Source organism: Artemia franciscana, chromosome 3 (genome assembly GCF_032884065.1).
Source record: "Artemia franciscana chromosome 3, ASM3288406v1, whole genome shotgun sequence".
NCBI classification, from domain to species: Eukaryota; Metazoa; Arthropoda; class Branchiopoda; order Anostraca; family Artemiidae; genus Artemia; species Artemia franciscana.
Genome location: NC_088865.1, coordinates 3,966,509 through 3,992,106, shown reverse-complemented (window position 1 = coordinate 3,992,106; position 25,598 = coordinate 3,966,509). Strand labels below are relative to the sequence as shown.

The window sequence follows — 25,598 nt, the reverse complement described above, 5'->3', positions numbered from 1 at the left end:
CTCTACTTTTTAAAACAATAAAAACTTTAGCCTAAGGAGCGGGGTGTCGAGGAGGAAAAGCCCCTTTCATATATGAGTAATTTCTGTTCGTTTTAAGTTTTAATGTCGCTCCTTACTTTCATTTCAAAAAACTTGTTTTTTTATTTTATTTTAACATAAAGCAACTATTCAAATGTTTCAGAACTTTCCTTTACTTTATATTATTGGTATTTATTTTTGAACTTTGTTTCTTTTTAAACATATTAAACTTTAATGTTAAAAGATTGTAGCAGCATAGATCACCAAAATTTACACTGTCACAACCATTAAATAAAATGGACTAAAAATTAAAAACTGGCACAGAAAAAAGAGACCAATGTAAGCAATAGCCTTGTCTGCGCATGATCAAATAATAACTAACATAAATACAGTGTTTTGTCCCGCCTTGGAAAATAAGAAAATAAAAGGAATATAAGGGACAAAATTTCTAATAAAGAAGAAGAAAAGGAAAAAGAGAGGTAATGTATGTTTACATCTTTTTTATTTTTATCATCACCATCCAGAACTAACATATGAAATGCAGCGCTTGCAAGTTCATAAAAATGGTTTGTGTCCATCTTAGGCTGAGTTGTTAAGCTGGTAAAGTATTTATGCCAAAAACGAATTTCAGGTTTTTTTAACTCCACAACTCTTGAAAGATAAATTAAAAAGCGGTTATACAGCAAATAAAACTAATATTTAAATTTAGATTTTTTTTATAATTAAATTGGCTGATTTTTTATGGGAAATGTTAGATGTTGTTGGTTACTTTCGTCTTTTCCCCGAGACTAGCTAGGCCAGGAAAATACCACTTTCAATAAAATCAAACGCATCTAGACACTTAAAAATTACTCAAATCACCTAAAATTATCCTACTAATTAGCAATGGCCTATCAATCCTCCTGTACGCTGCCGAGACTTGGAACCTTAACCAGTACCAAGAAAAGTAATTAGTTTTGAAAATACATGTCTCCTAAGGATTCTGAATGTTTATTGGTCAGAAAGGGTAACAAACGAGACTATTCAGAGACTCACAGACCAATTGTTAGCTAACAACATAATCCTACTGTGAGTTGACACATTTTAGGTAGTCTTTTCAAATATTTTCAGCACAAAAGACGACTGAAAAAAAATGTAAGCTTGAACGTAATTGCCTAATAGTATTTACGGCCAGTTAAACTAGTATTTACACTTAGCAGATAAGACATAAACAACAACAAAAACAAAAGAAAAAATCTTTATCTTACTGTAAATTAGTTAACTATATTTTTTCATGTAGTCTTTTTGGCCATTTTTAGCACAAAAGATGATTGGCAAAAATATTTTCTGTAAGATTGTTCAAGCTTTTAAGGTAGTCTTTTCGACCACTCTTAGAACTAGAGACTACAAAGGAGACTACAAAAAGAAAATAAAAGAAATAAAGAGAAAAAAGAAAAATCTCAATCTTACTCTGAGTTAATTGTAAAATTCTTTCAGATAGTAGGATATAAGAAGTTTAGCTCAAAAAATTTCTATCACAAGCCCCGAAAGACTGAAATCGAACTTAGGAGTCATAAAAAACAATACAAGCAAAAAAGTCATTTAAAAAGAAACACGAAAACTAAAAAAAATGGCAAACAATGGAAAAACTACAACACCAGAAAGAAAAATGTTACGTTAGTAAAAATTAAACTGCGAAATGTCAGAGCAGGTTAAAAAGATATAAACTGGTAAAACGAAAAAAATTAAATAATACATGCAATATTTTTTTTGTAAAGGAACATGTCAAAAAAGGGGAAGGGACAAGAAGAGCGAACGAATACAAAACACAGGGAGTACTAGTACCAAATAATAAAACAAGAAAACTACCAGGATTTTTTTTTTGTAACGATGAAGACAAAGTTTTTTTTTCATATGTGGAGGTAAAGCAACGAATGTGAAATATAGGAACGGGTTCAGAAAAAGCCCGAGATGGGAGAAATCTGGATAGGAAGTGTCTTTTTGGGAAGATGTTTTTTGTGCGAGGGTTTGCTATTGTTGTTTTTTTTTTTTGCAAAATAAGTGATTCTACTAGTCTTCTTAACCACTCGTAGTACATGAGACAACAAAAAAAGAGAGAAAAAAAGAAACAACAATTTTACTGTTAAGTATGATAGGCCAAATTTTTCAGGTAATATTTTTGACCGTTCTTAATACAAAAGATGACTAAAGAAAACATATACGCTTGAAGATTACTAAAATCTTACTGTGAGTTTATTGAACTCATTTTTCAGGTAGTCTTGTCGGCTTTTTCCTTTTTCCAACTCTTCCTTCAAGTTATTAAGTACTTTTTCTTTATCAGATCTCGTAACTGTAGCTTGTTCAAGTGATTCCACTAGATCCTTCATATCTGCTTGTTCCCTTTCCTTCAAGTCCTGTAAATCCCTGATCTCTGTTTGTGTTTCAAGTGTTTTATATTGGAACAATTTATTATTCAATCGTACTATTTCATTCTCTTCCTCCATAAACTGGATCTATAAAAAAAAGTTACATAGTGAGCCAAAATATAAAGTCCAAAAATTACTATTCACATTTTTAGAAAAAAAGACTTTTTGAACCGCCCTCTGAAATTATTTTATCCGAGAAACATCAAATATATAAACATAAAATAAAAATCAAATATAGAAACATCAAACATCAAACATAACAATAATTTTATCTTTTCGTTTTAAAGTTTTTTATCTTATGAAAGCCATTTTAACTTGGCTCATTAAAAGGGGAGCACACAACTTTGCATAAACACCCCTCTTTTTTCAATTCATAACTTCAACTTTTTCTTTATTCAACTTAAAAAATACAAAAACAATATTATGTCCCAACAGAGAGCAGAGCTCGTAAGGCTGGGATACTGCAAAAACATAAAAAGAAACATCAGCATCTCATCATAATAATAATTCCAAAATTTAACATGGCAAAAAATAAACAAAATAGAAATAAAACATACAAAAGAGAAGTAACGAGAAGTATAGAAAAAAGAAGAAAAACACTACAATAATAGAAATCTTACGCTTTCAGTTTAATGGTGTCCAAGCCCCTTCCCCGCAACTAATACCTGGATATAGCCACAAATTGGCTATTTTTTTTGAATTGGCATTACTATTGATGAGAAATAAGTACATAAGAGAATAAGAAAACCGACTATATCAGAAAACGCAGTGTTTACGCTCCCGGCGTTAGTGGCGGGGGCTGGGACACAATTAAGCTGGAAGCAATTATGAAAATGGAAATATTAGAAATTTTCTAAATGTTACCAAGTAAGAATTTTTTTTTATTATAGCGTTTAATTAATAAGAGGGCATAAACTATGCATTATCAAAAATGATGAGAGTGTGTGATGAAAAACTAGATTAATGTAAATTGTGGGAAATATTACAACAGCCTTCTAGAAATAGCCTCGATTAGATGAACTAAGAAAGAAAAATCTTTCACAGGAAAACAGGAACCTATTGAGCGTGAACCTCCTGAATAAATGCATCATTATTCATAATTTATACTTTCTTCCGAGTTGCCGGGTAACAAGTTATCTTGAAGCCTTTGCTATGTTAGTTCCAAGGAGTATTCGTTAAAATGGGTTTAACTTTTACGAATTCAGTTTGCTAAAACTTACACTAAAGATAAATTATCCTAAATTCGAGGAGCTAAAAATTTGAGACTACTAGATTATCTTCGCTGACCCTAAAAGACAAAGAAAAAAAACTTATCCAAACGTCTGATCTTAATCTACAGTAAATAAAAGTAAATAAAATCATAATAACAAAAAATTAACTTATTGCTCTATCATTCCTGCCCTAATGGCCAAAATCTAATTTCAAGCAAAATTTCTGCGACAAAAGAAAACAATAAACAAAAATTTCGATACTTCACCGAATAAGATAGAAAGAAAACATTCGGCACGAAAACACGAACGACAGTACGTCATATTTTTCATTAAATATATACAACATAGAAAAATCAGAATATCATTAAGACAAAAGAAAAGATCTTCGAAACATATTAAAACAGATAGAAACGTGAAAAACAGCAACGACCAGAAAGAAAATATCCAGACATTGTTAACAAGGACATTTTAGAGGTATTTGGAGAAAAACCAAAAGAAGGAGTTTTTGAGCCATTCTATTACAAGGGACTAGATCTTTTTTGTTGCTTTTCAGTAAGGATTCCATTACGTGGGAATCTTTTGAAGGAGAATAAATATGTTAAAGCCAATCTTCATTTAGTATATTCCACAAAAACAAGAAGAAAATAGCAATTTTTTTGAAATGGAAAGTAAAATCATTTTCCCAGTTTATCAAAAAAAGAAAAAAAAAGCCAAACGTACTGATTTTCCGGCAACATCGCTTAAAATTAAACAATGAATATTAGTTGGTTCTGGAAAATATACCTTTGCAAATTTCCCAAAAATACAAAAAAGGGATTGGGTTTTCTGGCTAAATTTGGAGCAATTAAGAAGAATTGACTTATAAACCAGTTTATACAGTTCTTTGTAAATGTGAGCCCAAAACACGCGAAAAATATAAACTTACAGCTTCGTCTTTTGGGCCTTCCAAATCATCCTTTTCCTTTTCAACAACTTTAAGACGATTAACTTTTTCAAGCCGTTGCTCGCCAAACTCTTCTACTCGCTTTTCTAATATTTCTAGCGGCTGTTTGTACCTTGAACTCCCTGAAAATTCAATTTAATTTTAATGGTAGTCTATATTTGCTTTGATTTTTTTTTTCAAATAATATTTACATTCTCGCACAGAAAATGAAACGGCCATGAAAGAAACAAAACAAGACAGGAAATACAGATTTTACAATTGGTTACGTTTATGAACCAATTCATAAATATTTTAAGTAACAATTTTGGTTTATTCTTTCCCCTCAGTTTGTCGTTTTTAAGTTGGGGTTTATGATATGGTTAACTTCGACGTAAGCAACATCAAAATAATACTTGAATAATAGCCTTAAAATAATAAAACTTGGTTCAAACTTAAGTTTCCGCATCTAAGTATGTATGTATCATAAGTTTAAAATAAAACACTGATTGAGTATAAAAAAAGAGAAAAGGAAAATAAACAAATAAATTTTGACAAATACAAACAAAACCAAAACAAAGAAGAACTGACAGAAAAAAAATACAAATAAGACAATTACATGTAAGACCAGACATATTATCAACGAAGGACAATTTCAGAGGTGACTTCGCCAATAATCTGCCTCAAATACCTCTCGTTCCTTTTCTGCACCGCCCGCGGACACTGGACTAGCAACTCCACACCGCGAGGATAGGGAGCTGTTACGTTTTCTCGATATAAGAGACCCCTGAAAACGCAAAACGTCTTTATTTGTCCAAAAAGAGCAAAAACTAGGTGATTGGAAGCGACTATCTCTTGGAGAAACTGGGGATCCCTTGGAGAGGGCATCCCTGGACTATCCCTTGGAGAGGGCATCAGCATGGTTGACATAATCCAGTATTTATTTTCCAAGAAAGTATCAATGCGTTTGATAGTGCAGCAGACTTTTAACCAAACTTGTTGAACTTCTGAATCTTTAAAAATATGACTTTGAAAAATATACCTTCACCCCTATTTGCTGACAACACTGCAATATGTTTCAAAGCTAAAACTGCAACTTTATTAAAAATTAATTTTAAAAAAAAGTTTTTTAACTGAAAGTAAAGAGCGACATTAAACCTCAAAACGAACAGAAATTACTCCGTATATGAAAGGGGCTGTTCCCTCCTCAACGCCCCGCTCTTTACGCTAAAGTTTGACTTCTCTCAACTCTACTTTTTAAACAGTAAAAAAAAAATTAGGAAAGAGCGGGGCGTTGAGGAGGGAACAGCCCCTTTCATATACAGAGTAATTTCTGTTCGTTTTATGTTATAATATCGCTCCTTACATTAAGCAAAAAAACTTCTTTTTTTTTTAAATTAATGTTTGAATGTTTTTGAATAAATACATGTTTTGATTTTGGCTCTCCACACAAGAATCATTAAAACGAAATTTGCATACTATCTTTTTTTTGGCTAAATGGCTTTCTCATAATTTTGATCGGACGATTTTGAGAAAAAAGGAGCGGAAGAGGAGGCCCTACAATTTTTTGGTTACTTAAAAAGGCAACTTGAACTTAAAATTTTTTAAGAACGTTTTAATTAGTAAAAAACATACATAACTTACCAATTAACATACGCGACAAACCTCTATATTCGTATGTTTTTATTACGTATATAAGGGGGCTAGCCCCCTCGCCGATACCTCGCTCTTTACACAAAGCTTAGATTTTGTTTCAATTCCTTAAGAATGAACCCTGAATTACAAAAAAAAAACGCGGAACAAATAGTTGAAATTACTAAAAATAATTTAGCGTAAAGAGCGAGGTACTAAGAGGAGGTGAGCCCCTCATGTGCGTAATAACTTCTGTTCGTTTTAAGTTTTAATGATGCTCCTTACTTTCAGTTGAAATTTTTTTAATACTTATTTTTTCATGTTTTTTTTTTTTAGATAATGCTAGAAAATCTTGCGCCCCCTTATTGAAATTCTCTTCCCCCATGATAAGTTCCTCACAGGAAGAATCCCTCCACGTAACCCCCTCCCCTTCACCCCCAACCAACAAATCCCCCGGAAAACGTCTGTACACTTCCAAATAACCATTATTATATGTAAACACTGGTCAAAGTTTGTAGCTTGAAGCCCCTACCACGGGGACTGTGGGGGAGTAAGTCGTCCCCAAAGACATAGTTATTAGGTTTTCCTAATAAAATGGCTATCTCAGAATTTTGTTCCGGTGACTTTGGGGAAAAATGAGCGTGGGATGGGGCCTAGGTGCCCTCCAATTTTTTTGGTCACTTAAAAAGGGCATTAGAACTTTACTTTCCATTAGAATGAGCCCTCTCGCGACATTATAGGACCGCTGGGTCAATACAATCACCCCTGGGGAAAAATACAAAAAAAAACAAAAAAAAACAAATAAACACGCATCCGTAATCTGTCTTCCTGCAAAAAATACAGAATCCCACATTTTTGTAGATAGGAGCTTGAAACTTCTGATGGTGTAATTTTCGTTAAGATTCTATGATTTTTAGGGTGTGTTTCCCCCAATTTTCTTAAATAGGGCAAATTTTCTCACGATCTTAACTTTTGATGGGTAAGAATAAACTTGATGAGACTTATATATTTAAAATCAGTATTAAAATGCAATTGTTTGATGTAACTATTGGTATCAACATTCCATTTCTTAGGGTTTCAGTTACTATAGAGCCGGGTCGCTCCTTAATACAGTTCGTTACCATGAACTGTTTGAACATGCTAGTAAATTGCCTGCAACTTGATACCTGACCTATTAGGTCGATTTTTCTGAAGTTTTTGGGGTATTCTGTCAAATGCCTTCATTACTTCTTCGAAGTTAAAAATTTGCCTAGCTAAGGTAGATCAAACCCTTTATACTGCTAATAACAACTCATTCCAGCACTAGGCCTCTTATCACAGCTGTACATGATCTTCGTCTCCCCCCAATGAAATCTACCACCCCAACTCTAGCCTTGTATAGACTACTAACAAAAAGTCCTCTTTTTTTACACAAGGGTGTCTGTTAGTCCTGGGCCTGAACTCAATGTCTAATCGGTTGAATTGCTTTCTACATTTTGCGGCAGCTCAGACACGACGTAAAATACATTTTTCCAGTTGATATTTATTTTATACATTTAAAAAAAAAAACGCATTAAATTAGCCTTGGGACAAAGAGAGAAAAGTAGGAATATGTGATACGGCCGGTTACGATAGGGGTCCAAAAGTACCAGCTATAGACTACACTAGGTAGGTACATTTTTATGTGTATTTATACTAGTTCCTTAAAAGGTTTCATCCAAGGGCAGTAGCCTATTTTAGGCATAGCATTGATCTGAAGATACCTTGAAGTTAAATCCTTTTCACAGGGATGCTGTCATTTTTCACTTCTCCTTCTAGAGGGTAAAAATAAGTTATGAGTTCTTAACAAACCGTTAATTTCTTTCCATATTAATTTGGATAAATTGTTCATTAGAACTGACGTCTTTACAAGTCTTTAGCCTTGAGACTAGGATTTTGTATGAATTCCATTTTATATGGCAAAGAAGCTAAAACTAACGCATTTTATGTTTAACAATTATACTATAGAGTAAGTTATTACATAGAAACTGAATATTTGATTTTTATGAAATTATTTGACATTTTTAAATTTGTTTTGATTCTATTTAAATTTTAATCTAATTTTCTAAAGAGAAATTTAAAGACGTTTTATTACAATATAGTAGCTTCTGAAAAGCATGCTTTATAGTTTTGAGAATATTGCCTTTAGTATATATCGCCAAAGATTGTCCTTTCCGGCCAATCATCTAGGCCCTAATGAAAAGTAAGTCATCCCCTAATGGGGTGGGGGGAGGTCGTAAGGATGGATTGAAGAGAAACCGGAACTTCTTGAGATGGTGTAGAGGGAAAATTTGAATAGATTGGGATGGAGGAGGAGCATGCGTAGCTATGCTGGCCTAAGGTGACTTGGTGCTGTAGTGAGTTGTTAGTAGTGGTAATAGATAACGTCACTCTTGAAAAGGTTAAAGGGGAATAGATGAAAAACATAAAATCAAAATAAACAAGTGCATTCCCTAATTATATCCTCAAGATATTCAAGCATCCCACGGTCATCTTCTCATTGCAATTTCTTGAAACTAGCTTTGCAGATATTAGATCCCTGCTATGATCCGGGTCAGTACCATTGGACCTTGGTACCTTTTACTACCTGGAATTTGGGCTAAGTTTTGGTTTTGCCTACTTACGTCACCACCGAAAAATTTAAAAAAGCATGGACAAAGAATATAAAATAAAACTAAACATGTGGACTCACCAATTATATCCTCAAGGTATTCAAGCATTCCACAATCACCTTCTTCTTGTCCTTTGGGTTTCATCATTGCAATCTGTTCAACCTCCCCTTGAAGAATCAGAAACCTGTTATGATCCAAGTCAATTCCATGTGACCTGAGGAGTTTTGAAACCTCTTTAAACTGAACCTTTCTATTATTAATTTGGTAAAAAGCGCTATTATCTCTGTTGACTGTTCTCGAAACAGAGAAATTTGTGTTCGGTATAAGTTCATAATCCTCACCACCCTTGTCAAGAATGGCCTGAAAATAAACGGTTACTGTACCACTTTGAACATTCGGATATTTGTCTGAATTATGGAGGAGGTAAGACAGCTTTTTTGAACGAATTTTTTGTGCTCTATAGCCAAACACAAACAACATGGAGTCAATGACATTGCTTTTTCCCGAGCCATTTGGCCCAACAATGGATGTGAAATTCTTATGAAAGGGCCCTAAGACCTGTGTGTTTGCATAGCTTTTGAAAAAGCGGTTTTCAATATGAGTAATAATCAAACGGGGTCCTTTGTTTTCCAAGGTGCAGGTAGCAGGTGGGGGTGGTGGTATATAAATGTCCCCAATAAAACGTCCATCCTCTTCCGGCTCGAACTCATCATTTTCTTCAATGTCCATTGGTTCTTGATCAGGTGAAGGGTTTTTCTCTAAAGACATCTGCAATTAAACAAAATTATTCATTTATTTTTAATAAGATTACTTGTAGAGACACTATTTCATTAAAGTCTACAGGTAGGCATAACCAGTATTCTGATTCAAAAGGGATCTAATTCACCTCAGAGGAAAGAGGGGGTTCTTATTTAGCTGTTGCTCTGAAAATCTACTTTTTCCTGTTTTGCTGAGGGTAAGGCAACCCTAAACAACTCTCAGCAACATTAATGAGAGGCAAGAGATAATGTCATTTCCTGAAATAATTCCCTACTACAAGACTTTTTAAACTTTCCTTGAAAGCCAGAGGAGGATTACATGACCCCTACTTGCCCTCTAATAGTGTTTTGTCCAATATTGATAAGTTCAGATAAGGTATTTATTTCAAAAAATCAATATCACAAGCCCTATTGTGCTGAATTCAGACTACAAAGTCAAAATATCATAAAAAAACACAAAAACTGTCAAAGAATGTCAAAACAACAACAAAGAAGAGAAATATGAATGAATAATCGTTCGCAAGTCAATAATTTAGACTTATTTAATTACGGTTCAAAAGAAATTCAAAAATTGCAGTTACATAGTTGAAAAACGAACTAACCAATCAGATTGTGCAGATCAGACTATATCTAATAAGTAACTATTACTGTAACTAATGAGCTGTCGCACTAGATAATACTGAAATTTAAAAAAAAAGAAAAAACGCTGCACATAGCAGAAAACTGCATGACAAGATTAGTCTATACTGAAAGATAGACAGAAGTTCTTAGAAGCAGTTGAGAGTTAATTATGGAACCAAACCTCATAACTCTAAGCTACCCTTTATCTTTCAAGAAAACTTAAATCAATAAGGGAGTTCAGAGCTAAAAGTGCTTGAACCAATACGACTAAGGTTTAGCAAACGCATCTCATTAGGAAAGTTCGACATACAAGCTCTAATAAAGCTTAATATACAAGCTCTAAGAAAGCTTAATTTGTTCCATAAATCAAGCAAAAAAAGATAATATATATAAAATCAAAAGAAACTCACAAAACATAGCATACAAAAACAACATTTCAAAATCTATGATAAACTAACTTTGCACAATAAATAATAAAAAAACGGAATGAGAGAGAGAGAGAAAATTCACTTATTTAACATTCCGATTATACTGAGAAGAAAAGATATATTATATATTTCTGTCAAAATTTGATTAGGGTCAAAGCTGGGATTATTTGTTGAGACTAGACAACGAAAGCTAAAAGTGGGGAAAAATGACCAGGAAAAAGTAAAATTATTTGCTTGTTATGGAGAGCACTATTGGCAAAATATAAATAAGGAAGATTTCCTGCATTAAAGATAATGCCCTGGTATCAAACAGGGTAGGCTTAGTTAAGGAGAATTCTCAAACAGTGGAATTTAGGACACTAAAACATTTTAAAGAGTTTAAGAGGGAGATTCCCCCAGACCAGTGGCTTCAATTGTAAGTTTTGTCCCCCCCCCCCTGGATTTTGAAACATTAATTTTTTGGGGTATTTTGTTGATAAACCCCTCTTTTTGTGTTCTCATTGGAATATCAGAAAAAAACGAGAAATCTTCATACCCTGGATACTGAAAAATACATTAGATTCCCAGACTTAAATTTCAGTGAATTGACGCCACTAATCAAAGCATTCATAAAATGACCCTGCACTACAATGTCTTGGTTATGATGTTTTAAACTGGCAGAGTCATAGGCAATGGTCACAAACTATAGTGCTGTAAGCACAATCACAGACATCAGTATTGAAACAAAGCATACACAAATAAATTATCTTTAGTGAACCTAACATAATGCAATATGAATGTACAACTTCCTCTAAGGGTTACCTCCCATTTATAAATCTGAGCAACTGTTCCCAACTCTCAAGCTTGTATAAGCATTCCCATGTTTGTTTCAACACCTTAGGGTTACTCTGAGTTAGGTGCATTACTGATAAAGTACAGAATTGAAAAGAAAAATTAGTAAGGTAACAGTAATGAATAAATAAATTATCTCTGCTGAAACTAACTTAGTACAGCCAAATGTGAATGTCCAATTCCCTTCCTGAGGTCTCTCTGATTTTAACTATGAGTAACTCAACTACTTCCAACAGAGTTAATGACAGAACTTATTGACACTAGCAATATCAAAGATTAAGCTTATGTGTTGGAAAGAGAAAGAAATACAACAGAATCAGATATACATAAACACTTGTAATAGTGATGGAACCAATAATTGCAGTTGGAAACTAAAGAAATTGAGTTTTCACCAGAATTGAAACCCTAAACAATTTCTTAGACTACACTGCCATTTCCATTTACTTTTAATTTTATTATATTTTAATTACGCAACGAAATCATAAAAAACTCCAAACATAACGAAATTTTGGGGGGCATGTGCACCCTTTTGAAAAATCGGAAGCACATAGTTGTATTTTTATTAAGCTCACCATCCCTCTCAATGTTCTCTGAAAGTTGCCACTTAATACCCTTACCTATTCTAGATATATTGCAGACATGCCATTTTGTCTACCAGAATACATATGGTATCCTTTGATTTAGTTCAACACCCCAATCGACATTTCTTGAAATTGTCAACTTAATAATCTTAGTAGCATCTATTAAGTTCACCATCCCTCTCAATGTTCTCTGAAAGTTTCCACTTAATACCCTCACCTATTCTAGATTCATTGCAGACATGCCATTTTGTCAACCAGAATACATATGTTGTCTTTTGATTTAGTTCAACGCCCCAATCGGCCTCTCTTGAAATTTTCAACTTAATGATCTTAGTAGCATCTATTAAATTCACCATCCCTCTCAATGTTCTCTGAAAGTTGCCACTTAATACCCTTACCTATTCTAGATATATTGCAGACATGCCATTTTGTCAACCAGAATACATATGGTATCTTTTGATTTAGTTCAACACCCCAATCGACATTTCTTGAAATTGTCAACTTAATAATCTTAGTAGCATCTATTAAGTTCACCATCCCTCTCAATGTTCTCTGAAAGTTTCCACTTAATACCCTCACCTATTCTAGATTCATTGCAGACATGCCATTTTGTCAACCAGAATACATATGTTGTCTTTTGATTTAGTTCAACGCCCCAATCGACCTCTCTTGAAATTTTCAACTTAATGATCTTAGTAGCATCTAAGATGTTGCAGCTATGTCCATTAACAACTGGGATGTATGTTTTCTGAATGTTTCAGCTTGATACTCTTCCCTAACTATTCTTGAAACATTGAAGATATGCTGTTTTGACAACCTAGATACAAATAGAGTTTTTTGATTTAGTGCAACATCTCCTGAAATTTTCAACTTAAAAACCTTAGCCATTAATGATATATTGCTCTTAATATCTCTTGGCAGCCTAGATGCACCATGCCATTTTGACAAGCAGGATACAGCTAAACTCTTTTGATTTAGCTTATTAGTTCTAGCTATAATAGTAGAAGTTGCAGTAGCATTTACAGTCGCAGTCACAAATAGTAGCAGTTGCACTCAGTAGTTTTTGCATTCATAGAAGCAAGTTGTCACACTCGCAGTCGCTGTTGCCAGGTAGTCACAGTCGCACAGTAGCAGTCGATTTGCATCCATAGTTACAAGAGCAAGTATTTTCAGTCGCAAACACTAGTTGTTGCAGTAGTAGTCAAGGTCGCAAATTAGTAAGACTTGCAAGTAGTCATAGTTGCAGCCACAAGTAGTCACAGTTAAAGTCATGGCAATGACAGCAATAGTGGTCATTCAAGTTTCAAGTAAATTCCCTTGGCTGCTCCTAAAATATTGCAGATACGTCCTATTGATAACCTGGATGCACATAGTGGCTTTTGATTTAGTTTAATAGCTGTTTCTTGATTGTGATCAGTATTGAAGGAGAGATCTAAGAAGGAAAAGGAGGCCCTTCGCTTTATAACGCTGTTCAATGTACCCTGAAATTTTAAATTGAATGCCCTCAGCCGTTCTTGAGACATTACTGATACGACCTTTTGACAATCAATGTTTTGATTTTATTCAATACACCTGTCAAAAGTTTTCTCAAGTGGCTATAGCAAGAGTTGCAAGTAGTCCGAATAGCATTCGAAGCCAGTTTCAGCTGCAACCACAGTAGTAGTAGTCGTAGTACTGGCCCTGAAAATTTCAATTTAATAAAATTATCAAGTTGGTAAACTTGCAAGTAGTCATAGTCACAGTTGGAATAAGTTACAGTAACAGTGGTAGTTATAGCTATAGCGGTTCTGAAAGTTTCAAGTTATTACCCTTAGTCGTTCCTAATGTAATGTAGATTCCCCTAATGATAGTATGGATGCACTCCATCCTCCCTTGCCCTGGGGGCTGTGAGGGCTTAGAATCCCTGGAGGCATAGTTATTAGAGACTTTGAGCATATTAAGTAAAACTTTTTTTTCTTCAAAACTTTGATCAGTGTTGGCAAAGGGGATTCTAAACAGGGTTAGGTGGGGAGGGCTGGCTGCCCTCCGATTACTTTCGAGGCCCCCCTGAAAAATACCCTGAAAGTTTCAGCTTAATAATCTTGGCCGTCCCTGAACTACCGCGAATAGTTCTGTTTGACAACCAGGATGCACACAGTGTGTTTTAACTTTGTTCGATATCCCACCCAAAATTTCATGGAAGCAGACACCAGAAAAAGGGATTGCAGTCACAAACAATTGCAGTAACAGTCGTGAGTAGTCGCAATCACAAGTATTCGTAGTCACAAATAGTCGTAGTTGCAGTTACAAACAGTTGGTAGTAGTCGCAGTCACTAATAGTCGTAGTGAATTCGCAAGTAGTCGCACTTACAGTACTAGTGACTCTGAGAGTTTCAAGTTGATTCCTTTGTCTATTCCTAAGATATAGCAGATACACCTTTTTGATAACTTTGAAGCACATACTCGAAGTGTCTCACCCTGGGGGGCTTTGGGGGCATGGCATCCTCAGTGGCACAATAGTTGGACTTTTTGACTGTTTTGGACAAAATGACTTGGAAATTTCTAAATAGTTGAGTGGCCATATAAAAGGGGAAGGGGAAGACTGGTTGTCCTCCAATCACTCTTCAACATCCCCCTCAACATGACTTACAAATTTCAACTTAATACCCTCAGTCGTTCCACCCATTTGACAACCATCATCCATATAGCGTATTTCAATTTTGTCTGACAACCACCCTTCCCCAATATTCCCTGAAAGTTTCACCTTAATAACCAAAATCTCTTTAGAGACTCAAGATTAAACAAGCCCCCTTTTCCCATTAACTCGCCTTATAAACAATGGACAACTTGCATAGCCTACAACCCTTGCCCTAGGAGCTTGGGAATCCCCAAAGGCAAAGTTATTTGACCATTAGACTATTTGGGACAAGACAACTATTTAAGAATTTTGATGGCTGTCTTTGGGGGGAGGGGGGGGCAGCTAGAAAATAAGCATGGGAGGGGGACTGATTATCTTCTGACCATTTTTGCACATCCCCCTCAACATACCCTGAAAGTTACACTTTAATACCCACAGCCATTTTTGAAACATTGTAGATAAGCCTTTTTGACCAACTGAAAGCATATAGTGTTTTTTTATGGTGTTTGGCATCTCCCTTAACATTTCCTTAAAGATGCATTTTAATACCTTGAGCCTTTTTGGAGACCCAGAATCAAACATTCTCCCTTTCCCCAATAAAAAAATCTTATCTGTAAACAGTGGACAACTTGCATAATTTAACTTATGCTAAACTTGCTAATTTAAGTTGCGTGGGAGAATCTTTCCATGGAGAAATTTATCGGGGGAGAAGGGAATTTTTCATGGAGGAAGAGCTGGATTTTCCGACATTGTTTAAAAAACTATCAGCTTTCAACTGAAAGTAAGAAGCAACATTAAAAATTAAAACAAAGAGAAAATATTACGTATATGAGGGGGTTTGCCTCTCCTCAATAGCTCGCTCTTACGCTGAAATTTCTGTTTAACTTTTAAAAGAGGTTATTATTCTAATTAAACAGTCTTTGTGATTCAGGAGTTATTCTTAAACAACTGGAACAAAAATCAAACTTCGGTTATTATAAGGTTATTATTAGTTTAAAAAAAAGACAAAATTTATATACAAATTCCGTTTTAATTATTCATACACGGTGAGCCAAATAATTCAAAACCCGCATTAATTCAAAAACGTTCAGAAATTAAATAAAAAACAGGTTTTTTTAAACTGAAAATTAGGAGTGACATTGAAACTTAAAACGAACAGAAATTATTCTGTATATGAAATGGGCTGTCCCCTTCTCAACGCCCCAGTCTTTACGCTAAAGTTTATTATTATTGTAAAAAGTGGAGTTGTGACAAAGAATTAAACTTTATAGCGTAAAGGGCGGGGCGTTGAGAAGGGGACAGCTCCTTTCATATACAGAATAATTTCTGTTCGTTTTAAGTCTTAATGTCGCTCCTTACTTTCAGTTAAAAAAAATTGTTTTTTTTATTTAATCTTTGCCCCATGCCATGGGGAAATGGCATCCCTGGAGGCATAGTTATTAGATCTTCTGACTATTAAAAAAAAAAATATTCCAAAATTTCGATTATTGTTGAGGGGAGAAGGCATCTAAAAATGGAAGGGGGGCTGGTTACCTTTTGATCGCTCCGCAATATCCCCTGAAAATTTCAACTTAATGCCCTTAGCTGTTCCTTAGATATTGCTGATAATCCTTTTGATAACCAGGATACACATAGTATGTTTTGATAGTGTTTGGCATCTCCTTCAACATATCCTTAAAGTTGCATTTTAGTACCCAAAGCCTTTTTGGAGTTCCAGAATCAAAAATGCCCCCTTTCCCAAATAAAAAATCTTAAATATTAACAGTGGACAACTTGCATAACTTACAGCCCTTCCCTCAAGGACTGGGGAAGGTTATTTCAACCCTGGAGGCATAGTTATTTGACCTTTGGACTATTCATCAATAAAATAGCTATATCAAAATTCTGATCAAATACGTTTTGACGAAAAGGGTGCGGGAAGGGGATGGTTGCCCCCTATCACTTTCGACTCTGAAAAAGGACACTAGAACTTTCAATTCCCAATCAAATGAGCCCCTCCAACACTTATGCATCCACCAATTCTATATGAAGTGATCCTGGAAAAAAGAATACAATGAAGCTTTATTGCTCTTTACTATAAGCAACACAAGAGAACTGATTCTGATTTTGTATTATAACTTGCATAAAGGACTGTAAGGTTTTGTTGCCTCAACCTTTCTGTTATTTGGTAACAGGACATGCCTATGACTTACTATGTTTTTATTTACCCTAATTTTACCTTAATTCGCACTTTGGAGCGATAAGGTCCAATGGATCTGTGTTGCTTAACAGTAAATAAAACAAAATGAAGTCCCCATAACCTCTAGTTAAACAGAAGCTTGCGCCAATTCTCTTCACTAGGCTACATGGTTTACACTGCATCTCAGGTCTACTACCTCTGAATTATTGTATATTCATGTCCATAAATATTGTATACGTATAAATAGGAGATTGAAAACATCTCCAGGCAGCCACATCAATTCATAAAAATGTAGGGGGGCAAACATTTTGCATTAATGAAGACACAAAAAACAACATAGAGCAAACTTGGCTATAAAATAGAAATAAAAAGGTATTTCTCAAAACAGAGGGTGAGGCCATAGCTCCATCTCTTGTACAATACACGTCACTTTGTTCTAGGATCTTGGGCTGTAGATAAATTTCAGAAAGCTATGTTGACCGAATTTGATGAATTTCCGAGTTTGAAAAAAAAAAAAAAATAAATAAGATTCTCCCCTAAAACGCATAAAGATATTTTTAGTCTACAAGTTAATTCTAAAGAATGGAAAGCCTTATAAACCTTAAATATCCATGCTAAGCCTAATGCCCAAGCCATATTACAGTCACTCTTGTGGATAAAATCAAAACTAAACACAACCATGATGCCAATAATGCATTCTATAAATAGTTTGTTGAGTTGAATTATATTTCCTTTTTGAGGATAGTATTTATGATCCCTGATTCTCTCAAATTACAATGGAATCTAAAATAGTAGCTTTCCCCCCTGCATCAAATATTTGACAGAAATACAAATACACTAAATTATTACACAAAAATAAGGGGTAGTAAATTACTACTGATATGCTATAGGCTTTTCAAACCAATTTCATGCTACTGCAGTTTATGGTTAATTTTACATACATGACCAAAATATGATAGAAAAACAAGATGTTTCGTTTGATTCTCTATCTATCCAATGTTCTTTTCAAATATGATAATCATTGTCCTACAACTGTGCCCCCTCCGCCCTACCAAATGCGGCAAGATTTAGCCTTTCTAGGCAAATTTTTTAAATATTTCAAGGGAAGTAGCTATATTTTCCAAAACTTATTTTGAGTTGATTCCTCAAAATTTTGTCCATATGGGTTTACTACTTTCCTTAAAAAATGAAGAAAAGAATATTAGTCAAGAAAATGATATTTATCATAGATTAGAAACCAGTATTACTAGGCAGTGGTTTGCAGCTCATCAGCTGCAAGCAACTCTTTTGCTGTGAAAGTCCAACCCTTGAAAACTCTTTTTCGTTCTGATTATACATGTTTTATAATCAAAATGATCTGTAAACAAAAGAACAAACAAATTACAACATCTCTTCACAAACAGATCAACATGAGTAGTTGGCAACTGGAGGTACTTCACAAAATTGATTGTCCTATCCAAGTGGTTGGTGTGCAGAAATTACGATCTTATGTTCTTTGGGGCTGAGGTATAAGTTCTGGTGTTGTCAATTATTTGGTTTGGGGCAGGGATAAGTGACATGCTTCTGTAAGCTAGGCGAGAGTTGACCCAGCTCTAATTTGGATCCTGGGGATCTATGAGGAAGGTAAACAGGAATGGTGTGCGAAAATCCAGGACGATAAACACCGAGCCCCCCCCCCGTTGCACTTCCTGGATGAATGGCAACAAAACAGATATCAACACTGTAAGCTTAGACAATGAAGTCTAGTGCTGTCAACTTTACTTTTTTTAATTTGCTCCATTAAAATTTTAGTTTAAATTAAAATTTTATTTTAATTTAAAATTTAATTTTAAAATTTTTTAATTAGTTTATTTAAAAAATTATAGCACAATCTATGAGTGATATTACTGTTTCACTCTTCTTGCATGCATCAAAACACATCATGATATTAAACTACTAATGAGGAACTTTATACTTGGGGATTTTCAGGCAAAAAAACGAAAGAAAATAGCTGAAGGACAAACTTGAGAAATGATTTAGACCACCAAGTGCGGTAGTCCTAAATGAGAAGTAAGACACTTCTTTTGCCATTAATCAAACATTATAAAATTTCAAACTACACAGCATTAACTTGAAAAAACATAGAATTGTATATAACACTAGGAGGTTTGTTTCACATAGGGTTGTGAACCCAAAGGATTCTGAAATGGCAGATTTGGATGTTGATATTCAGCCAATGTGCAATGATTTAGACCACCAAGTGCAGCAGTCCTAAATGTGAAGTAAGACACTTCATTCACCATTAATCAAACATTATGAAATTGCTAACTACTTGGTGTTAACTTGAAAATAAATAGGATTGTATATAACACTAGGAGGTTTGTTTCACAAATGGTTCTGAAATGGTAAAGATATTTAATGTTCTTTGTAACTGTGTTGCAAAGCAATCGCAGGACACAGCAGAGGGAATTGTTGTTATCCAGCCAATAGCTTATATTGACTTGGGAAGAGTGTCAAGATTCAGACAAACCTTGACACTGGCCAATGCTTTAGTTGTGGAAAACTACAGAAAATAGCTCAAGGAAGAAATTTGAGAAATGATTTAGACCACCAAATGTAGCAGTCCTACATGTGAGGTAAGACACTTCTTCAGGTTGCATTAAACCAATCTGCTTGAGACATACGAGATCATAACAGATAACTTGGATAAAGATATCCCCAGAAACTTGATTCTAAGCCTTTTGACAAGATGCATTGCAACCACCTCAGATAAAAACTTATGGCAGTAGGTACTCACATGGACATAGTCAATTGTGTTATGAACTTTCTTAAAGGTTGAACTCAGCAGGTTCAACTATTCTCAGCCAATGGTGAGAAGGCTTTCTCCAGAACATGTGATGTTGTAAGTAGAGTTTGTCAGTCTAATCTAATGTCATTAAAGACTTCAGACAGGAGAAGGAGGGACTTCATCTGTACTAAGTCAACAGAAACTTGAAATTTTGTCAGTCCATATGTCATAAAAGACTTCTGTTGGGCAAAGACAGCAAAATTGACTGCTCCATCTGCTCAAAGTTGACAGAAACCAATTGTTCGCCTAGAAAATCGACTTGTAGGGTGGAGACTTACAAACCTTGATATATTTCAACGTGTCCATTAGCCAGGGCAATTGACTTTACTGAGAAAAAAACTTGCTGGGAAATATTGTTGTTTCTTTAAAAACATCAGAAGCAGTTAACATATTTTGCTAATACAAGACGCCCATAGAATTGCATGGTTAAACTGAGCTTACTTAAAACTAGACCTTTTTCTCTTATTCTCAAAAGCCCTATAGCATATCATATAACTGAGGGTATGAAGAATTAAAACTGCAAGGGAAAGAAACAATTTTTAATACTAGATACAAAAATTTTGCTACTTTGCAACGTCTTGCTTATTTTAAGACTTCATTTAACAAAAAGAAAAAAAAAATTAAAAAGAAGGCAAGAAGCCCAACACAGTTTGTACCTTGGTTGTACAACAACTCCAAAAGAAAGTTCTGTAATACATACACATGTCAAAATACATTCAAACCAAACAGGTTTGTCAAGAGTGAGGAGAATTTATGGGGAATCAAGTTTCTCAGTGATCTAGGAATTGCAATTTGAACTAGTACAACACTGCATTTGAACCTAAAAAGACGCTTGGAGCACTGTTTTATTTGTTTAGATCATCAGTACACGAAAAGTGAATGCAAGACAAAGAAAAAGATCCAGAACTAGAATAAAGCTTGTGTGTGAAGTTTGTTTTGAAAGAAAGAAAGATGAAAGGTATTATGAATTTGACTATGATTATTGAGCTACCTACATTCAAAAGCACATGAGGAGCTGAAAAACGGTACCAAAGTTAGGATTAGGCAAAAGACCACTCTATTTGATATTTCAGTAAAAGTTTAGCACAACAAATTTAATCTTACAGAGTCAAAGTCTGTTCAAAATTGCATGCAACTGAATAGTACAATATATGGGGCTGTTAGAATGGTGCTTAGTTCAACTATAAGATAGAGCATCCTGTGCTGGGATGGGAGGTTAGGGAAATTGAGGGGATATAGGTTCTGCAACATTAGTGGTGAAACCTGCTGAAAAAAGCTGAATGTATATGAAATTCACCTTAGCCAACTCAAAAGCTTTTTTAAACTATACAACTGTCACCTGCAGCAACTCATTGCTGATAATTGTAGTAAAAGCTTGATCACCAGTACTTAATTTTATGTTTGTTCAATATGTGTTTATTGTTTACTATGTATAGTGTAATATTTTGAATTTAACCTAGTAGCATCTTCAGTAAATGGTTTAAACTTAAAGAGTGTTCACTCTTAAACTTTTATTCAGTAGTCCTCAAATAAAATTCTTGTCTCCCCTCCAATAAAATTGTGGGTGCCATGCCCATGTCAAGTTAGTTAACAAGAAGAAACTATAGAAAGATATTGAGAAAGATCTTTCCCTTAGAAAGGGAAAGAGGACATTGCATTATATTCATGTTACCACCACTCTAGGTAAACAAGGGCAAGCATTTCATGGGAAGAATCATGATGGGGAAATCATGTTGAGCTAGCCAATCTTTTTTTGAGACACAAAACTAAAGTGGGCCATTGAATGAAAAACCAAAACAATCCAAATGTCATCACTTATCTGTTCAGTTCAGTTCATTTTATTTATAATCCAAATACATTTAACTAATATCCCAGTAACCACCCCAAGAAAGATGCAAAAAAGCACTTGTGGGTGTATATGTCTTGAATTCTGCCCAAGTAGAGAGGAAAAGATTAATGCTAGGCCATTAGTCTATACAATATAGTGTGAATATATAATATGGGGTGTATATTTAAACATCAAGTGGGGGAGGATGGTAGGTGAAGTTATACATTATATATATTTAGGAAAGAGTCAAGTCAGTAATTACAATTCTTTTAAAGTAAGCTTGTTTCCAGAATATTTTTTGGGTTCTCAAGTGTGCCTCTGATCTGCTCCTTTATGGAACTTGAGTTGCAGCCCTAGTAGGCCAAGACATATATTAAAGAGATGAAGATTGGAATTTAAAACACATTGGTGGACCCCAATTTAGGCTGTAGGGGCCAACTTAATCCCAGAATGTCCATTCACCTAGCCCTAAATACTTTCAAGATAGCCTAGTATAAACCCCAGGCTTTCAGATCTATCTTATTAAGTTATAATATTAAAAACGTTGGATTGGAAACAAAGCAATCGCAGAAAAATTACCTCAAGGTCAGTTGGCTTAAACTTGCTAACTATAAACCGAACAATTTTTAAATTTAAACTTTACGCTAGTATTGTTTTTACTAGCGCTACCTAGCGTTACATTGTATAGATGCCAGCACTAGAGACAACATGGTTTAGGAAAGAAATAATTTTACGAATTTGTAGGAACTGCAGGGTGTGTTCCAGCGACTTACTATAGTAACTGAATGGTAACTATTTCCGTTCCTAGCGGGAAAATGGTTACTGCCCAACCCGCTGGGAACGAGAATAGTTACTGCCGGCAGTAACCGCAGTAAGTGATTTTCTTACCGTGCTCAAAAGAATGGTTAGCGCAGTAAGTACATAATTCACCTTCTTCAACAAAAATCTCATTCAACAAAAAATAAATATGGACAAGAATGAAGTAATGGAATATCAAGTTATTTGCTTGGAAGAAGGTGGGACAGTGATTTTGCAAAAGAAAGAGGGATCTGAGCCAGGTTAGTAAATCACCATATTTTGGGATCAACATTAAAGGACACCCTGAGTAGTAGGCTATATTAGCAAGTAGGTTAAATCAATGAAAAACTTATTATTTAATTTAAAGATTTCCATGTTTTCTGGCATATCCAGGCATAATTATTACCTTAAAACAGGCCTAGGTGAAGTATTACAGATAAGTTGAGGATTTATGGGCTGCCAAATCATTATTCTGAGACTGTCTTTAATCCTATTGAAGAAGTAGGCTAGGGTAGACTATTCAGTGTCTATTCCAAAGGATGGTAATTTTATCCAGTAAAATTCTAGTTGATTGACTTCTTGCTATCACTGAAAAGGGTTAGGTTAGGAAAATGAAACTTTCAGGGATGGGTCTACAGGCTAAAGTATGTCCTGGGAAGGTATTTCAAAGTACACATCTCTACTCATTCTTGCTCTAGAGGGCCCTGACCTTCAAAAATAGGCTATGTGTGTTATAAAAGTGAAACCTTACAAAATAGATCTTCAGCTGAAATGAAGTACTACAAAATTGTTCTCAGCTTCACAACTTTGCTCAATCCCAATTTATTAGGTTTTAAAGATATGCAAATACATTTCCTAAATTTTGAAAAAAAATGATGATATGGCTCAGAATTCTACTCAAATACCTGGAATTGAATTTTCAGAACTAAAGGGAGAGAAAAAGCAAATGGTACCTGAAAATTCAGGTAAAATGTTGTTTGTCAAAATTTTGATAGGTATAGACCTGTCATGGAGTCAAATTTCAGGGCTCTCTAGAGGGAGAAGAAGTGGAGGTGGGTACTTTAAAATCCCTTCCCAGGATATACTTTAGCCTGTAGACCCATCCCTGAAAGTTTCATTTTCCTAACCTAACTTCTTTCTGAGATAGCAAGAAGTAACTCAACTAGAATTTTACTTTTTATCTGTCTGGTAAAAAATATCCTTCAAATTTTAGATATGCTCTAATTCTACAGGAGCAAAAAAAATGATTTTTAAAATTGCCATTATAAGGTAAGATATTAGCTAAAATGGCTGTATAAAGCAAACTAGCCTACCTAGGGAGCCAAAAACTTGAATTTGCTTAACTGCTTCTTCAACAGTTGCAAAAGATCTGACAATGAGTAAAGTATGAAATTTAAGTCAGAAATGCCTTTTATGCTTTTTCTATTCTCACCAGAATAAAACACAAATCCCATGTTGACTTGCACAAAAACTCAAGATAAGTTGTAGTAATTGGTCCTTTAGCCTGACATAGCTGCTATTTGCTGCTATGAGTGCATAGTTTATAATGGGAGCTTAAAATTGTCTTGGCAAGCTGCATGGTTGAGTTGAGTCTTTATATGCATATTATTGTTTAAGAATGACCAATCTTCACATTAATCTCCTTTCATGACCTATAGTTGAAATTTGAAATTTGCTAGGGGAGTGTTTATTCCACTAAAAACTCACCACCTATTTTTGAACTTCAATTATAGAGCCCTGTTTTTTTTTTACCCCCCTTTTAGCCTGTATCCACTTTCTGATAGCCATTTAAATTTCATTTTGTCTGTTGCTCATTTCTTGTCAATATTACTGAGGGGTCACAAATAAGCACTAGAGTCCTCATTGATAAATAATATGTGCTTGTATATATATATAGCTTGTTGCTACTTATTTTTCTCTGGGAATACAATGTTTGATGTGGCATAAACCAAAGGAAGGACCTATAGGCCTAGAGAAAAATATGTTAAGAAACCGATTTTTTATAATTGCACAATAATTATAGCTTACACAATTTTACATGCAGTCCTGCTCTACTTTACCCCCAACCCTCCTAATATAGAAATATATAGCTGAAGTTATATGTTACCCATTGATTCTGCCAATCTATCCCTCAACCTTTAACTCCCTTTTAATTGAAGCAACTGTGACAAAGCAAGAATGGGGGAAAAGGTAACAGGTGACAGAAGACATTGGAACTACATAATTTTGGCTATATATTTACACATTAGGAAGGTTGGAGGTAAATTATAGTATAGAGATGCATGCTTTTCCCTTTGGTATGTAGGCTAAGTAGAAGGTCACTTGTACCTGATGCTGTCCCTGCTGTTTTTAATTGGAAACATCCAAAGAATGTTTCCTTTGAAAAGGAAAGGTGAGATTGCCCAAAAGTGAGATTGAATTTGTCAAAGCTTGGAGGTTTGCCCCTTCAGTCTGTTTAAAGGAAAATGGATTCATAATTGAAGCTTTGTTCATTTCAATCTTAAGGGTGATCTATATTTGTGACAATTCATTAAATGGTTGTAAAGGAAGACTTTTGTTTATTCATTAGTCTTCTTTGTTTTCTAACAGTTTTTGTTTAATCTTTAAATTGATATTCATTTCTTACAAATTTTTATTGATACCAGTGGTCCATTTGCAAGTTTTCACCTACTTTGTAATCCCTGGTCTCACAATTACCTTTAAATTTACTGAAGCTAGGAAACATAGAACTCCTATCTATTTAAAGAAAATCAATGGATGTAAGTAGGTTTTATTGTATTTAAGCCCTAGGGCCATGGCAATTAAAAACAAAATAAAGGAGATTAACTTTAGAATACTTGACATTAAATAAGCATAATAGTCACAAAGAAAAACAAAAGACAAAATTATACTTCTGTGTTCAGTTGCCAACCTGAGCAACTGTCATAAATTTTTAAATCTTGCAGAACATTCACCCCCATTACATTCACAAGCTATCTCTCATGATCCACACTCTTGTCCATACATCCACATTTCAGGGAAATGGAAGGACCATCATACTGGTATTCTTCATTTCTACTTATATTTAATGGGTTTGAAAGAAAGTTTCTATGGCTAAGTCAGTAGGCCAGTAAAGAACCTGGTGGTCCTTTGGCCAGGTAGTGCAATAGGAAGCTAGGGACCAGACAGCCTATGCTCTTGCATGCCCTTCCTCCTTACTGTCCCTAGATTTACATCTGTACTCATTTAAAGTTGGGCCAATTCTAGCTGAGGTTAGTCATATCACAAACCCCTATCCAAAACCAAATAAACTGGCAATGCCAGGAATTAAACCTG

The 25,598-nt window shown here is 34.6% G+C and overlaps 1 protein-coding gene across 1 annotated transcript in view; it reads right to left on the bottom strand.

Moving 5' to 3' along the window:
- LOC136024774 (structural maintenance of chromosomes protein 4-like) overlaps positions 1–22,146 on the bottom strand; it is a 70,240-nt gene extending 48,094 nt beyond the window's left edge. The window contains exons 1-4 of the mRNA XM_065700228.1: positions 22,065–22,146; positions 8,896–9,583; positions 4,560–4,699; positions 2,244–2,510 (exon numbers count right to left, since the gene is read on the bottom strand). Of these exons, the coding sequence (XP_065556300.1) occupies positions 2,244–2,510; positions 4,560–4,699; positions 8,896–9,583 (1,095 nt within the window). The 5' untranslated portion in view covers positions 22,065–22,146. The remainder of the gene's footprint in view (positions 1–2,243; positions 2,511–4,559; positions 4,700–8,895; positions 9,584–22,064) is intronic.
- Positions 22,147–25,598: the final 3,452 nt, after the last annotated feature.